The sequence below is a fragment of the Montipora foliosa genome, chromosome 9, assembly GCF_036669935.1.
Source record: "Montipora foliosa isolate CH-2021 chromosome 9, ASM3666993v2, whole genome shotgun sequence".
NCBI classification, from domain to species: Eukaryota; Metazoa; Cnidaria; class Anthozoa; order Scleractinia; family Acroporidae; genus Montipora; species Montipora foliosa.
In genome coordinates, this window is record NC_090877.1 from 45629772 (window position 1) to 45646323 (window position 16552).

At 38.4% G+C, this 16552-nt stretch overlaps 1 protein-coding gene and 1 long non-coding RNA gene across 3 annotated transcripts; one reads left to right on the plus strand and one right to left on the minus strand.

Moving 5' to 3' along the window:
• Positions 1-89: 89 nt before the first annotated feature.
• LOC137970629 (collagen triple helix repeat-containing protein 1-like) lies at positions 90-15708 on the minus strand. Its single transcript, XM_068817156.1, has 5 exons — positions 15573-15708; positions 14664-14812; positions 2059-2188; positions 1442-1780; positions 90-602 (listed from the first exon to the last, which is right to left on the minus strand). The coding sequence occupies exons 3-5, from the start codon at positions 2170-2172 to the stop codon at positions 252-254; spliced, it is 804 nt and encodes a 267-aa protein (XP_068673257.1). The 5' UTR covers positions 2173-2188; positions 14664-14812; positions 15573-15708; the 3' UTR covers positions 90-251.
• Positions 9016-11476, plus strand: LOC137970631 (uncharacterized). Of its 2 annotated transcripts, XR_011116837.1 has the most exons (4): positions 9016-9065; positions 9311-9502; positions 9593-9988; positions 11120-11476. It is a non-coding gene; the product is annotated as an uncharacterized lncRNA (long non-coding RNA). The 2 variants fall into 2 exon arrangements; XR_011116836.1 differs by lacking the exon at positions 9016-9065 and having other exon boundaries at positions 9150-9502.
• Positions 15709-16552: the final 844 nt, after the last annotated feature.

Here is a 16552-nt window from a genome sequence, read left to right on the forward strand (position 1 = left end):
GACAACACATTGTGAAAAAGAATGTAGAAAAACATATAGAGGACTGACAAGGTAATAAGCATTGTACTCAGAGGCAGGTATTGGTCGCGTTGAAACTTTTATTTCCAATCAGCAGAATGTTTATTACAATCAAAAGAAGCCCCAACAAACAAAAGTCGCCATTATCCAAATTATGTATACGTAATTGTGAATTTAAAAGATTTATGTCCCTTTAAAGAGCTTTTGCCGGACTGAAGCTTTTATGTTGATATCTAAGCTTGAGGTTTAGGAACTTCCTCAACAAAGATTCGGGACACTGCATTCCAACCTGTGTGGGCATCAGCATTTCCATAGCTAGGACAATTGCCGACCCAGAATCCCACTCGCACCTTTCCCTTGTGAATGTTGTTGCAGTGCCCTTCAATATGGCGGACGCGGAGAGGTTCTTGACCCGCCAAGCGTAAGTACACAACACCATCAATAGGGAGGGGAGCCGAGCATTCAGCACCGTTGAAAGTGAAGTACCAGCGTTTACAGCAACTAGTGCAGCCATAAACTCGCAAAGTACCAGTCCAAGCCACATGAAGAGCTGTATCAGAGAAGTTCTTGGTGAACACGCAATCCTGGGTAATAAAAATCGTCTTATATTAAATGTATGAGCGGCCATAAAAGTAGAGATAATTCCAGCTCCCAGAAGTCGGTAATAAATCACTATACTATTATTTTTAATTATCATTCGATTATGACTATCAGTTGATCATAACTTTGTCAAAGTAGCTGTGGATCCACGATGCGATAGCCGAGTAGATCCGCAGACTACTCAGTTGACAATGTTATGACGAAATTCATTGTCAATAACAGGACAGACGCATGAAAAACTGAAATCAATTTGTTTTTTACAATAACAAAAAGGCAGAGGGGTCAAAATTAAGTGAAAACACGAGAAGAACGCGAGACAAAAATGCGGAAACTTCAATTTCATGCAATATCTCGTCAATATCGCATAAATTATAAATTTATGTGTCTGTCCGCTTATTGACAATAAAAATTAGCCAATGAGCGCGAGAGAATTTTGCAGTAATTGTAAAAAAAAATAATTATGCAAATCAATAAGAAAAAAATCCAGAAAAGATCAAATAAGGGATCACTAAATGAACCTTGAAGTGTAAGTTTTAGGAAAAGCATATCCTTCTAAATTTCAGGCAAAGTGAATCAAAGATTTTACCTCCAATTGTTTTCCTTTTTTTTCTGTAGTAAATATTCAGCGCTTAAATCTATCCATTTTTTTTTATTTAATAGAAGAAATTAATATCTACTAAGCAGATTAATTTATCTGTTTACTACACGAGAAATGACCTCTTCCAGGAAATGACGTGCACATGTGTTTCGCTTTCTTCAGCGACTGTTTACCAACGATATAAACATGTCTTCTCTGTTGCCAAAAAGATAATCTGTTGCTCACCTTAATCAGGCCATGATCTTTGTCATCGTTAATTTTCCAGGCGCACTCCTTCCAGTTCTTAAAAGCCATCACACCTGGAGCTACAGTTGCCCCGGTCTCTCCTCGCTCTCCTTTTTGACCGGGAGGACCCTGGACACCGCGTTCTCCCTTTGCGCCATCCTTTCCATTTGCACCAGCAGGACCCACTACCCCACGAGGTCCCTGGGGTCCAGCCTTACCGGGTTGTCCTTGGTCTCCTTTGGCCCCTTCACGACCATCTCTTCCGTCACGGCCTGGTAACCCAGGGGACCCAGGCTTTCCATGCATTTCAGGAATGCCTCCATAGAAAAGGGAAGCAGGCTGTTCGTTTAAAAGGAAAAAAAAAAAGGAAGAAATAAATTCCCTGATTATTCACAGTTACGACTAAATCTAATTTCTAATCATGCAAAACGAGTGACACCTCCTCTTCACACTTACTGACAACCCACGCCCCACAGCGTCCCTTTCACCCTCCCCTCCCCATGGAAAACTTCTTTTGTCTTGAGGTGACTCGTTAATTTTTATCAATGTATCCCTAATTGAGAAAACAAGTTATTTAGTTTTGTATCTACTGAACCAGTGGTTTACTTTTTGCTCACCGCATTGTTGGGTAGTTGGCTGCTCTTGTTGTTCGCTGCAGCAAAATAACTCAGGATCGCAAACACAAGTGAAAACACCAAGGCCGGGGTTGAATTACTTCGAAAATGAACCATTTCGTTTCGCTGGGATCTGTAACGAACACAATAAAGTAACAAAAATCAGTGACCTTTTTCCATGAAATAGGTGAGGACCTTAATAAGTTAAAATTAAATGCGAAGCTTTTGCTTTTCATTTAGATATTTCCACACCCCATCCCCAGGGGACAGTGTTAATCAACTCCGCTTTTTGTTTCGCTAAACATTAAGGCAAAAAATAATCGGTTGTCTATCAAAACACGGAATAGTTGCACCTGGATTTTTTCCCTTAGTTAGTTATCTCCGCCATTTATAATTCCAGAAATTTTCGCTTTTTTTAATTAAACAAGCTACTGGTATAGTCTCCTACTTCAGAGACAATGCGATCAAATTTTTTTACATAAAAAGAGAAAAATACTGGCGTTTATTAGATGAACTTGTTTGACCAAAGTTTTCATGCAAATTAATCTGCCAGAACAATATCTACAGAAATGTTAGTTTCGTCTTTCTCTCAGCCGAGAAAAAGACGCTAAAAACCTTAATACTTTTACCGCCGTGGAATGAGAAAATGGGGGCGAAGACCATACCTGAATTCGCAAAGGAAACTCGCTTTGTGTTTGTTCAAGTTCCTGCGTAACAATTCCAAAGTCAGGAGTTGATAACAACATTTGTTGGAGAACGAATTTTATAATCTCTTCTGTTGACTTATATTGTCACTTTTTCAAGTCCGCTAAATCATTAGTTGATAGAATATTAAGAGTTATCCGTTACCATCAACGGAATTGTTTCAGCTGTCAAACAAAATGTTAAATTTCATTCCTGTTTTTTTTTGTTCGCATAACAGCTAAAGAATATTCCCCCTTCCTGTAATCATTTGTCTCACTTTACTCACTAACTGCAATAAAGTTACGACTACTTGCTTTTCCCCGTTGATTCATGGCCCTAGCTCATATCAGCGGAAAAAATCTCGGTCCGTTACTAACAATACAGACCCCGAATTCGGTTAGTACGACTGAGATATGTATTCTTCATGTATTCTCATCGATTGAGGCATAGTCGCATACCATCCATATGGGTAAAAGTGGGGAAACTGGTATACACGGGTAACCTTAGTTTGATTTAACCAATGGCAACTTGATTATTTTAGCTCTCAGAAATCGATAGTATCCTCTTCCCGTCCAACTATTAATTTCCTACCTTGAATTTGTTAGCTGAACTTTGAGTGCGAAAAATTGCAAAAATAAACCTACTGAAAAGTACTAAGTTTCTTTTACCGAGAGCTAAATTGGCAAATAACTGACCCACGTCTTCAATAAGTGACTGATGTCAGAAAGGACTGTATTTCCCCTCCTGCGAATCGTTTAGAAAACATTTCAGGTAGGAATCTCCAGTGTTTTTGGCAACGAAAATTCTCGACAGTTTGGCCGCTACTGAACGAATATTTATATCTCAGCGCCTTGTTGAATGCACATACTGAATTTATAAGTACAGCCTTGAAGTGCTCGCACTAGATTCGTATGCCTTCACTTTCATTGCTCCGAAAGAGGTTGAAATGTTACAGAGAAATCAATAAATTTAATGACCATATCCGATCAAAAAAGGTGGCATCTAATAACTAACTTCCCATATTAGCCGCTTTACCTCGTCAGTTGCCAAACGAGTCGAGGCAGTTAAGTAAACGAGATACCAAATTAGAGGTCATTAAATAGTGCTACTGAGAACTTGTGATCACTCACCGTCTATCTGTTTCTCTTACTCTTGTTTTTGGACAGTCTAATTCGCGTCCTCCGACATGGACAGTGTTACATTCTTTTCAAATTTGTAAATTTCATGATCGCTTTGTAATCTTCACACAATATTTTTTTCCGAATTTAATTTGTATCACCTTTCATTTCGCTTTCACCCATTGAAGGCCGTAGGTCCGTCCTGGCAGTCGAAAGCTGGTGGTTCCTTTTTAACCAGAGAACGTTTTATTATTATGTTTAATTAAGTTTGCTGTTAACAAAAAACCGACTTGTCGATAAGGTTGGACTGTTTAAAGAGTATTCGACAATGCCGGATTTGTGTCGCTGTATAAGTTTTGAAATAAGAAATTTTCATATATTCACGGTCACCTTAAGGTACCGTTGGAATTGTTTGTTCTTCAAGTGGCAAACGAGGTACACGTCCCTTTCTTATGTAGCTTTAAACACGTTCCAAAACGTTGGGGGATATTCCAAAGTTTAATTTTCGGCTGAAATAGTACCTTTTTTAACTGACTTTTAGTGAAAATTCGGCAAAGAAGTCTGATCAATGTAGTTGTTTCTTCCGGAAATTGATCTTTCCCCCTCAACGGAGTCTTAAAAGACTGAAATCATATGCTTTTTAAGTGCTATAAGAGCGGCTGATTTTGTAAGCAGTAAAGCAATCTTAGCCGAGAAAGCTTAAATTGTAATTTTGGGGTAATTTTCGACCACATTTTTCGGCTAAAATTAGGCTGCCAGTGATAACTTTCTGACAGAGGGAAGATTTTCCGTCTTAAATAAAGAAAACTTCCCTTAATACAGCCTAGCGGGTTCGGAAATTTCTGAAGCCAAGCATTAACATCATTTTATTAAGGGAATATTGAAACCAAGATTACTTAGTAATGATTTTGGAAAGTTGTCCGAGGAATTTTTTGCCTGGATTCGGAAATTTCTGAAACCAGTATCCACCAATCTCATATTTTAAGAGTGGTAAAGCATTTCCAACTTACAAGCTGATCTGAGTGGGCGATGATGGGTTCAGAATTTTCTGAAACCATCTGGCCGGAAATTGAATGGCCATGTATATGTTTTCTTTTGATCACTTTAGAGCCATATTCTAACAACGTGCAACTGTCATTGGTTTCGGAAATTTTCGAAACCAATGGCAATTCTTGTTGAACCCTGTTCAAAGGTGGTTTCGAAAATTTCTGAAACCAACGCTGAGCAAATAGCTTTCGAATCACCCTTGTGTTCGAGGGTGGTTTACTTTGCGAAAAAAAAATTACCGTCAAATAATAATTAAAAAAACCTAGGCTATTTTAATGTATACTGACAAAAACCGACAATGGTAGCGGAGACGTCTTTAGTGGGACATTTTTTGCAGTCACCACAAGAGACTTTCATTCACACATCAGCACCTAAATAGAAAACCAAGGCACGTCAATCTTGCCAAGTCAATTACATTGATAGTGATAAATGAATTATAATGGAGCGGTGAGGACAAAATTTAATAAGCTAACGCACCAAATTAATACCAGGCCAAGCAAGCCGTTCCCCTGAACTGCGATGCAATTTTCCAACAGTAAGTCAGCCCCTCGATGAAAATATTCCCAAAAATTAAATTAGGTTATTGTGTTTTGTCTGGCGCCGTAGCTAAATAGAGGCGAAAAGTCCCTTTGTCTAAAACGATATTATTCACGATCTGTTTCTCACAAATTGAGCCCTCACTAGCTGTCGTTAGATAAATTAATCTCAATTCAGATTTTTCAATCTCGAATACTCCTGCTGTAGATATTTTCTAGTAGACGGCAAGAGTTTATTGTCATCTGACAGAGAAAATGAACAAAGGATGATACACGTTTTAGGAAGCTCGTCTATCCAAGGACTCCAGGTTCTTGGAGCATTTTAAGGCCTCCACTTTCCTTTGAAAGAGCCTTGCCAGTAATGAATCTTGATGCTTTCTTCTTCAACTTCCAACACTTCTCCAATTACTGGTACTTTAATTATCGCAGTCATCTAACTGTGACAAATGTCCCCAATGTAATTTCGGACATTCAGTTTTCTACAGTCAGGACAGGATTTGCTCTTTGTGCTGGAGGTACATACCTTCCTGTGTAAACCTGAAACAGCAAAGCAAGGGGTTTACCACCTATATATCTTCGTGTTGTGTCCAAAAATGATGGCAGGTTATACTGATGAGCACATCTGGAAACTCTTTAACTGAAGAAATTTTGCTGCTTAAAAGCTAATAGCTATCTGCCAGTACTGGTTTTCTGTAGTTAAAGGGAGATTACCATGCAGTGCCTGAGTTGATAGCTAGGTGACATGCAGTAATCGACAGTAAAGTATTTCTAGAAAACAATTAACTGAGTTTTAAGGATAACCAAACTTTGTGGAACTTACTGAGCGGGTCTGGTATGGTTTCGTTAAAGCGTCCTCAGTTCATCTTGGACAGGGACCAAGGTCACGGAACTCATTCTGCCAGTTATAATTTATATGTAGCACCTTAACCCCATAGGTATGACCTATGTTGTTGTTTGTCACATAGAATTTTTTTTTTCTTGTGGCACTTTTTTATCCAATTTGTGAACACTTAGGCACAAATGTTTGCTTAAATCTTTCATGTGTCGTCTTGACAAATTATTTTCGTAACGTCTGTTTAAAAGACGGAGAAATGAGTGGATCGCACGAATTGTAAAAATGTTTATTTTCAGAAGAACGATAAATCACACAACTGTTTAATTAATCATGATTTCACTTTGAGCTTCGTAATATCATGCACGTTAACATACATGTACTTGACCTCGGTTGAACAAATCCGTCAGATAGACACTACACAAATCGACCAGGCTTGATGTAGCCGTAATTTTTATCATCAGTCTTTTGTAAAAGTAAATGGTATCTCAGACAAGCGATTTTGTCTTCTTTAATGGCATTAAATAGACCAAGAACCTCGACAAAAAGCATTACGCATAATATTTCCCTATACTTTTTTTAGCTTTGAAAATTTCGACAGGCTTTGAGTTTTTCCTTCCATGTTATTTTCATTCTTTCTTATAATTGACTCTACAAATTCTTCGGGCGTCTGTTACCTTTTTATTAATTTGTCCACTCCTCTCCAATTAGTATCGTCCTTTGCATTTTGTATGTGGCTGGCACTTGCAACATGAATACTTATAAATGTTTTTGTAATCCACAGTATTTGACTACCCTTCTTTTGACCTCTTTTGTCAATCAACCCTGGCTTAACGCCCTTATCATCGCAGAACATCTTCTCCAAATCCGGCCATTATAAGTGGTCGCACCCCTAATGTGACATCTTCAATACATAATTTTTATCCCATCCAACTTTGATCTTTGGAAAACGTTCTTACAATCACCTATTTTCTTATTTTTATCTTGAGATTTTCACAGCATTAATGCACCTCGTGATGAGGATGTTTTTAATATTAAACCCTTTTTCTGCTTTTTCGTGGCACTCCTGTTTAACCTGAACACAATGTTGACTTTCTTGTGATAAAATTCACTTATTGTGGCTCCTTGAAAAGGTAGATGTTCTCGAACAGAACTTTGCTGTAATTCTGATATATTAGAATCGAAATAGAGAAATACTGTAGCCCCAACAAAGACATAGACTTTTATCTTTACGGTGGCTGTCTTGCAAGCAGGTAGTGTCTGCAAACAACAACAGAGTGCCCACTTTAGTGATTGTTATTCAAGGCAGCCTCGGGCTGTGCAATTAACGTCTATTCGATTTGGAGCGTAGAGAGCAAAAAACTACGCGGCAGGATTTTACTATTATGAAACCATGCAATTGCAGTACGTATCATTTTACCTTGAGTTTCGATGACACTTTCTCCACTTGCTCCTCCTTGCGTCATTGATTCATGGGAATCTTCATCAAGTTCTTCTAATGGCCTGAAACCCATATCATATCATCCTCATCCTCTTCACTTTCTTTCAAGCCACCCTTTTCTCCATATTCCTCTGGATCACTTTGATCAGAGTCAGGAAGGAACAGTGAGCTGGATGCTGGGCTGATTAATTTAGCAGAAAGCTGTGATGTTTAATTGCCATTTCATGGAGGCGAAAAGTCACTTTCCGAGTCCGGTTCCAGGCAGGCAGGATGACGAGAAAAGGAGAAGAAGGACCTGGATTTTCAAGTTCGCTACTTGCAAGATTCATTTGAGACAGTGTAGTGCGTTAACGCTCTAAGATAGGAACCGTGCGGCTGGCCTCTGTGCGTACTTCACCGTTGCATGCATGTCGCAAAATAGAGTGACAACCGGAAATATCGTGAGAATATGTGGTTGAGTTTATGGTGACACCGAATGGTACTTTACGGGAATGAACATGCAACGACCTCAATTTTTTTGTGCGAATAAAATGTAAGGAATCTTGGTCTGTAAGAGGTTAGGAAATCGCTGCTTGCGAGATTCACTGGAGGCGATGTAGTGCGTTAACGTTAACGCTCTCAGAAAAGTACCGTACGGCTGGATTCTAACCCGACTTAAACTAACAGTGCGTACTTTCATCGATACATGGCGCCAAAGAGGGTAACAACAGGAAATATCGTGAAAATATGTGGTTGAGTTTATTGTGACACCAAATGTTACCTTACGATCAACATGCAATGACCTCAATTTTTCTTTTGTGCGAATAAAAAGTGAGAAATCTTCGTCTGTAAGAGGTTAGGAAATCGCTACTCGCAAGATTCACTGGAGAGGGTGAGGTGTGTTAACGAGTTCAAATCGTATGTTCGTATTTCCATCGTTGCATCCATGTCGCTAATGCGAGTGACAACCGGAAATATTGCATTGTCGATAATTTACCGATAGCTGAATTTATCATGACACCAAACGGTACCCTTGCGGAGATGAACATGCAACATAAAAAATGATGCAATGCACGAGTTTTAAGCACAAATAAAAATATGAAACGAAATTTGATAAGCCGAAAAAGAAGTTAGATCTTCGATTTGCAAAGCCCTCCACCGCAAGGTGAATGACCCATTCAATCTCACACGTGACACTGGTGACCTCCATCGGTCATGACATTGATAATCATGGGTGGGAATTTCTTCTGTCCTTCTGGCACGAAAAAGAAAAACTTGAGAAGTGGGAAATACTAAACTTTGTTGAAGGTTTTTCGTAACCCGGCGATTCATGTTTGGTTTTCAAAAGCATGACAAACGCTTAATGTCGAGAGGTAAGACACAGAAATCAGTTGCATTATATTTTTCCTTCTTGGAGCAAGGAATGTGATTCCTAGATGTTTCCTGTGTAAATGAAACGACATTGTTTTCCGCACGCTATCTTGGTTCTTGCGTGTTTTTACAAAACCACGGATTCTCAACAGGAGCAATATAAATTGGGGTGTCATTCGCGTATCGTTACAGACTGTTCTTAGCCGAGGTGTTAATCAAGGATCTTGTTTTTTTTTCCAAATTGTAGTTAAGATATTTTTTGCAACGAGCGAAATTATGAGCAAAGGTAAAAATGGTAAGAGCGACAGACCCGAGACAGGAAAATGGTGGTTTAGACTTAACGATATTTATACAAAAACGGAAAGGGACATTAACTGGCGGCAAGGAGATGGCAAATGTTATCGCTGTTGCTGAAAGTTCGGATACCTCTTCTATTAAGGTACATTGCTTACTTAGTTTTCTGAATACTGTACAAAGAACGAAAAGAGAAGTGACATCATTGGCTTATTCAGGTCTTTTCATTCTACAGGTCATGTTCTCCAACCTATCTGCCGGTGTAAGGCTACAATTGTAGATTTAGGCAAATTCGACATCCTTGCAAACGATTTCTCGAAACAATTTATGGATTACACTGTTTCCAGTCGTCAGTTTGCTGACAGATTTAAACGGATTCAAGAAAGCAACCAAACAGTGGATGAAAGGCCATCACTTTCGCTTTCTCCAGTGGTTTCAGACGTTGGTTTCTCAAGGGGGATCGCAAGATCGTACTAACGAGCCAAGTTCTCACGCTGGCAAACGGAAACCTGGCTTGGAGGTCAATGAAGAGCCCAGAAATTCGAAGAGAGCAAAGGTAGATGACCACCAAAGAGATGAAACAGATGGGGCGTGTTTCATCAAAAAGTAGAGAGAATGTCTTCTATCCCAGGTATGTGGAACGTGACTATCGTCGTAGCGTAATAAGAAACCAGCTCACTTATCATCTATTTTGCGAATTACTGCTATCGAAATGCTCAAATATTCATTTTGTGAAATACAGGTTTAACCTTCGTTTCGCTTCCTCTCGTTTTGCAAGTTACAGTAAGCCGTTTTAAACAAATGAAAACCTTTTAATATTCTAAGTAACGAGGTAGTAGTTTTCACCTTGACATAAATTCTATAATCAAAATCGAGGTTTTATAATTTTTTTATGTGGACTACTTTGACAATATAAATCTAGAATTAAGCCTTTTTGCAAGTTTCCAGTGCCGTAGCGTTTTTCGTTTTAGAGCATTTTAAATTTCCGAATTTTCATCTTGCGTGACACACTAAGATAGTGACTGTCTGGTTCAATTTTCAATTGTCGACATATTTGAAGTATTGGGAGATTGTGCCTATAAGTGTGTATACCAGCTCACGAGAGAAAAGAAATTGTTTTCATTGCAAAGTGAATTCTAGATGTATCGGAGTAAATTCTAGTTATAGTGTAAAAAGAGAAAACACCCCGTGCAAAACACACATGCATGTGTGAGGAACTTAATGCGGAGTTGCCGAAAGGAATTCAAATTTTTCAGTTACTACGTTTATTGCAACAGCTCAGAGCTGCAATTGCTTTTTACTGGATTTATGTATGTTAGACTAGCCAGGGTTATCATTCTAATCTTCTAAGATGTATTCACTAAACAAATGTAGGCCAAGAATGGTCACTCAGCCTCAGGAAAAATACATTTAACGGCCACTACTGAACTAGTAAAGTAGGATATAAATCAGGAATCAAAAATAATTAATCTTAGAGAGTTATCGAACTCACCGATATAAATATATCAGTCCTCTAACTCTCTCTAAGTAAATAAACACGCGTTTCGAACGTGACACTTGAGATTATGTTTGTTGCGAAGATCGTCCACGTTCTGAGGTAGAGTTACGTACTGAGCAATAAGATATTTCTTTGTCAGTTTATCTAGCTTTTATGGGCAAGAATATGTGCTGATGTCAGGCAACGAATACGTGTCAAAGATGACGTTACAAATTTCAATTAACAGCTTTTTCCTAAGATGTTTCTTGGTTTTATCATTTTTAGCATCAGCAGCCAAGGCAAGTCTCAAACGCCGGAAGAAATGAGTTGTCGTGGATGGAGCAGGATGTGCTTGAGGAAGATAACAGTGAATAGGCGAACACCGTTAACGAATATTAAATTTCGAAATTCATGATTTAAGTGTTTTCTTCTTTGAACGGATATAAATTCAATGCAACGTTGTAAATAAATTATTTGTGATACTGGAGAAGTTATGCCGTTGTCTTAATCCTATACCATAGAGAATAAGAGGGATTCCGCAAATTTCTAAAACAAGTTGTGTCGCGATTAATGGTTCCGGAAATTTTTCAAACCAGTAGCACATTTACCGTCACATTAATCTTAGTGCAAAGGTTAGTGGCTCCAGTGTCTTTGGACATTGTTAGGACAATTAACTCGTTTCGGAAGTGGTATCGGAAATTTCTGAAACCATCTATCATTGAAGCTGGTTTCAAAAAATTTCGAAACCAATAATCGCTAATTTCTCTCGCCTTCACGTGTGGTCAGCTGCAGGGGTTTCAAAAATTTCTGAAACCAGCAGTGGTTAACTGCCCTCGTTTTTAGCAATAGCCAAGACAAACTGTTTCGGAAATTTCTGAAACCAGTAACGGGTAATTGTCGCTCCTGTTAAAGTTATGGTGAAGAAAGTGGTTTCGGAAATTTCTGAGGCCAGCCTTCACAATGTCTTCCAAAGTTATTTTTTCGAGCCACCCACAAATGGAGATGACATGGTGTACGACTGAACGCTATCGTTCAAATGAAAGTGGACGAGAGGGATTTTCCCAGCCGAAAGGACATTTTTGGCGGCCAGATAATTCACTTTCCTCGAAATATCAGCCGAAAATTAAAATTCCGTCAAGGATTCAACACCGACAACCGATTTTTGTTAACTTTAGAATATCCCCCAAGGTTTTGGAACGTGTTTTTAACACTACTTTAATACGAGGTAAGAGGAAATTTATCTCATTTAATTATTTAATTTTTTAATATCTTTGGTATAACTGAAGCGCTCTGGAAAAATCGGTGACACTAGTTCTAATTGCACTTCTGACATTTCGTGAACATTTGACGATACTGTAATGGTTGAGAGTTCGGTTTGAGAACAGATCAGTGGAAAATTTTTAGCGAGACGCAGGAAAGAAAAGGATGCTGATAATGATCCGAAAAATCTACGACTCAGATAGGGGTTGTTTAGCAGTTGAAAATCAGGGAAATTAATAAAGAGCGAAACTCCCACCACAATTATTTTTTCTGTAATGGAACGTAGGGCATTCACCAGTTGCCAAAGGGAGATAAAGACTAACACACAAAATGTTCAGTGACCGAGCCATTGGAGGAACACGCACCCCTTCCATGACCCAGCTTTTTCGTCGCAGTTTTTTAGTAATTCTTATGGGAAAACTGATCTTGGGATAAACTTGAATATTGAAATCTTTGCTCTTGAGATTTGCTCATGATGGCACAACTCGAACGCTTTTCTTGTTTTGCGCTGTTTTGTGAGTGCATTAATGATAACTGATCAGGAGATCTAGAACGTTTTTCTCACATCATGTTTTTTTATGTTGGTCCCTTTTCCGATAGACAACATATAGAATACAAGTGATATAAATGAAGTAAAGTCAAAGCTATAAACACTTTCCTTCCCATTTTACTATCAATTCGGATTCAGGGCAGCTGATGATGTAATTATTAAATACGACCCTTGTGTTATAGACAGAGCGCTCACATTTCCCCAGTATACGTATGTCTTGAGTGCGATTTTTGTGTGCGTTGAGTTTGATCGCACGAGGTTGTTCTTCCGCTTAAAAATAATACTGAGTTCATATGATCCGCTTTGATTTGATCCAGTCTCCCCATTTTGCATAAGTGACTTGTGCTCAGTTTCTACAATGAACCGATTATTACCATAATTATTGTTTAGTATGCAAAGAAGGAATCAAGTTAAATCTTCTCATCCCATCTGAAGACTTTTTCGGAACAAAATCATTTTTTTCAAATCAGAACGTCTATTTTAATTAATGAATGAGATGGATCAGTATATTTTTATTTTCTACGTACCGACTTTTAGCTTCGACGATTCTTGTATACTTTTTGAGAAAGTACTTCCTTTGTCGTGGAAAAATTTCGCATTTTTTTACCGTGCACTACTTTTTATTGCCTTCTCGATTTGTTTTGTTGAGAGAGAGGACAAAATTAACTATTTTTAAAGTAAAATGAAGTTCCGGTTGTATTTTATCAGCACAATTCTCTTTCCCCTCAAATATTAATTTTGTTTATTCTCTTGAAATCTGACTATCAAAAACTGTGCTAGTTACAGCGTCAAAAATATCATAAAAAGAGCCACACTTGTCTTTGGAGAGGAAGGAGGTGGTTCAAAGTTTGCATTAAGTACGCTAGTATATGCTTATAGTAACGTCGTTGCGATTTTCAAAATGAATCAGTGTTTCCGTCGAAAATTTCAAATTGACATGATGCACAATAAGAAATCGTCGCAAGGTAAAGTTTCCGTGATTTGAGAAGACACTCAAGGATTTGTCGTTCATAGAAATGAAATGTGGCAGCAGAGTGGATTTGTTAATTTTATGGTGTGTTGATAAACCTTCCTACCGCGATAATCTGAGCCGATAACCAACTGTGACTCGATCTTCCGAAAACGAATTATACGGGTATATGCATGGTTTTATACTCTCTGTAATGTTAGGATCAAGCCGCCCCTTTGATTCGATTATTAGAAATCGCTTATATTGATCTGCGTTTTCACCTTGCGGCTCTTTCCAATGATTGGCGTGATCTTGTCTCTCGGGTTGCAATTTGGTTTGTGGCCGGTCAATTGCTTAAGTTTCATTGCTCGCCTGTTGATTTTACAGGTTTTGTGCATCGATTATCTTTCTTTACTGATGAATTAAGTAAATGACATATGTCTTTGGCAGAAAAGCGGTTTTTGTTGAATACATTATCTCATGTTGCTACGTACGTATATGTATTTACTTTGTAGTGATTTGGAAATTTAATTTTAAGGCAGAAGGTAAAGCGAATTAACAACCCATTATCCGTCAGTCAAAAGTTCGGGAAAATATTTACTCTCAAAAGTTAGGCTATGTAAAGCATTGTGTTGTATGTTTGTCACTCAAATGCGGATAATTGCACAGTGAACCACTGGAACGCAAGACTTTTTTCTTCTTGTTCTTAATTTCTTTTACGACACTTTATTAGTCACCAGGTCTATGTTGGGGGGAAGCCATTCAAAATTCTACATCCTTGCCCTTGTATTAAAAAAAAATGTCTACAGCTAAACTGACCGAGGACAAAAGCTTTTTTAATTGGGGAAATGTGAGAAAATTAATTGCAAAGCAGACTGCTTCAAACGATGGTTTATCGAAAGGGAAAAGCCCCGAAATACCCGCATTAAAATATGAGTGGACAAACTAAGCCCCCATGTGAGTCTGAGATGGAACCCGAGTCACAGTGGTCGAGGACGAATTCTCTCATCAAAGCACCAACCCTGCACTCCCGTAACAAGTGGAAAAAAAAAGTAAACATAAACACGAACCTGACTGAGCTACATCTCCCAAATCTATTAGACACGAGACAACTTCCACTGATACCAAACTGAGATGCGAAGCTTCATCGCCGACTTCAGATATCTCTTCCATTCCTTTTGTTCTTTGTCGTTGTACATCGTCTACTTCTTGCATAAGTCTAGCGAAGGTAATCGATGGAGATTTCGTAATAAAAAATGAATATTTGGGTCTTTGAATCGTAACGTTTTAAGCCATAGTCAACCTGGTTGAAAAGTCCCTTAACTTGTCAATGATGAATATTTCGTTTTCCATTTGAAGACGCATTCGCGTTTTGCACCTTCAGTTCTTTTCTTGATCATATTTTCAGCCAGGGAAACCTTCAAAATTTGCACCCAAGGCCTCCAAAAAGGGCACAAAAACGAGAAAACTAAAGAACTTCAATTGGAACTAAAAATTATTCATAAACACGAGCAGGTTAGAATTTCGTGCCTCTTTGGATACGTCGAAGGACCATTTATACTCGTTTTAGAGTGATAAAGACTGTGTGAATAGCAGTTTTGAAGGTGTCTCCTTTTCAGTTAACTTTCATTTAAAAAAGCGCTAAGATGTTTCAATCAGAAAGACGTATAGTTTTTTCGAGCGTGTCGCAATCGGATTTTAACATTTTAAGATGTCCAACATGAATATTATTCATTCTCATTTGTGAGCAAACGTATTTTTCCGCCTGCCGAAGGTAATAGATACTTTTCGGCGAAGAGAATCAAAACCAAGAATGTGAAATATCCTTTCTTGTTTTCGATTTTACTTTAGACGTATTTAGTGGTAACGAAAAGACGGTGAACCCCCGCGACGGAAAATTTTACGAGCGGCGAAGAGTACTTGCGGCATGGCGACACACTCGCACGCGTGCAATTCCGCCAATATTGCTGTATACTCACGTCAATGCTGCCCATCCACCGAGGATCATCCACAAAGAAAGCGCGCCAACTCAGTGTGGAATTAGCTTTTTTAAATACAAGCCAACATTTCATGGTGACACTTGAATTTTGTTTTGCAGTTGACAAGTGAACGTAAAATTGCGAAAAGCTATTAATTCATACAACTGTGTTTTGACTCAGACGTAACAATTTATGCAATGATGACGTATTACTTGCTAGGGTCTTACGTCCTAAAAAGAGAATATGAAGTCACGAAAAAAGTCAAAAGCCTATAACTCTCATTCTTCGTCCATGGTAACTTAAGATAAAATCACTTTTTCATCACAAAGACCACTTGTATGAATTATCGCTCTCAAATGTCAAAAGTCATATAGAAAGCAAGCTTCTGGGACTGATACTATTTCTACATTGCAAAGACTAAATGAAGATTACATGACAGAAAAACTGAACACTTTAACACAAGCGGTGAAAGATTACCATTCAGCTATCGCCGACCATATCACAACGACTGGACACAGCATTCAAATGGGACAATTTAGATATTGCATCGGGAAAAACATGTTATCGTTGTAAAATAAAAGAGACATTGTATGTCCAGGAGCTAAAACCCTCTATGAATTCAAACGTTAGCAGTGACAAGTTGTTACTATATTAGTAACAATCAACAAGTGTCAATGCTTTCTTGCTATTTAAGATCGTTTTTATACAGTACCTACAATACTAGACATATTTAGTTGGAACACTTAGCGAATGGTCAGAATCATCGTGTTACAAGATCGTAGCTTATACCACATCCCCCTTCCCCCATTCAGGAAGGGGGAAACGCCGATGGGTGTTCCAACAAATGTGACGGAGTATTGTAGCCTACCAAAAATATTAAGATGCTGGTTAACTTTTGACAAGGAGTTGAGATTTCGGTTGATTCTACAGGGGCATAAACGTAACGTAAGAACCGTGCGTGTCTGGTCTTCTCGAGACAG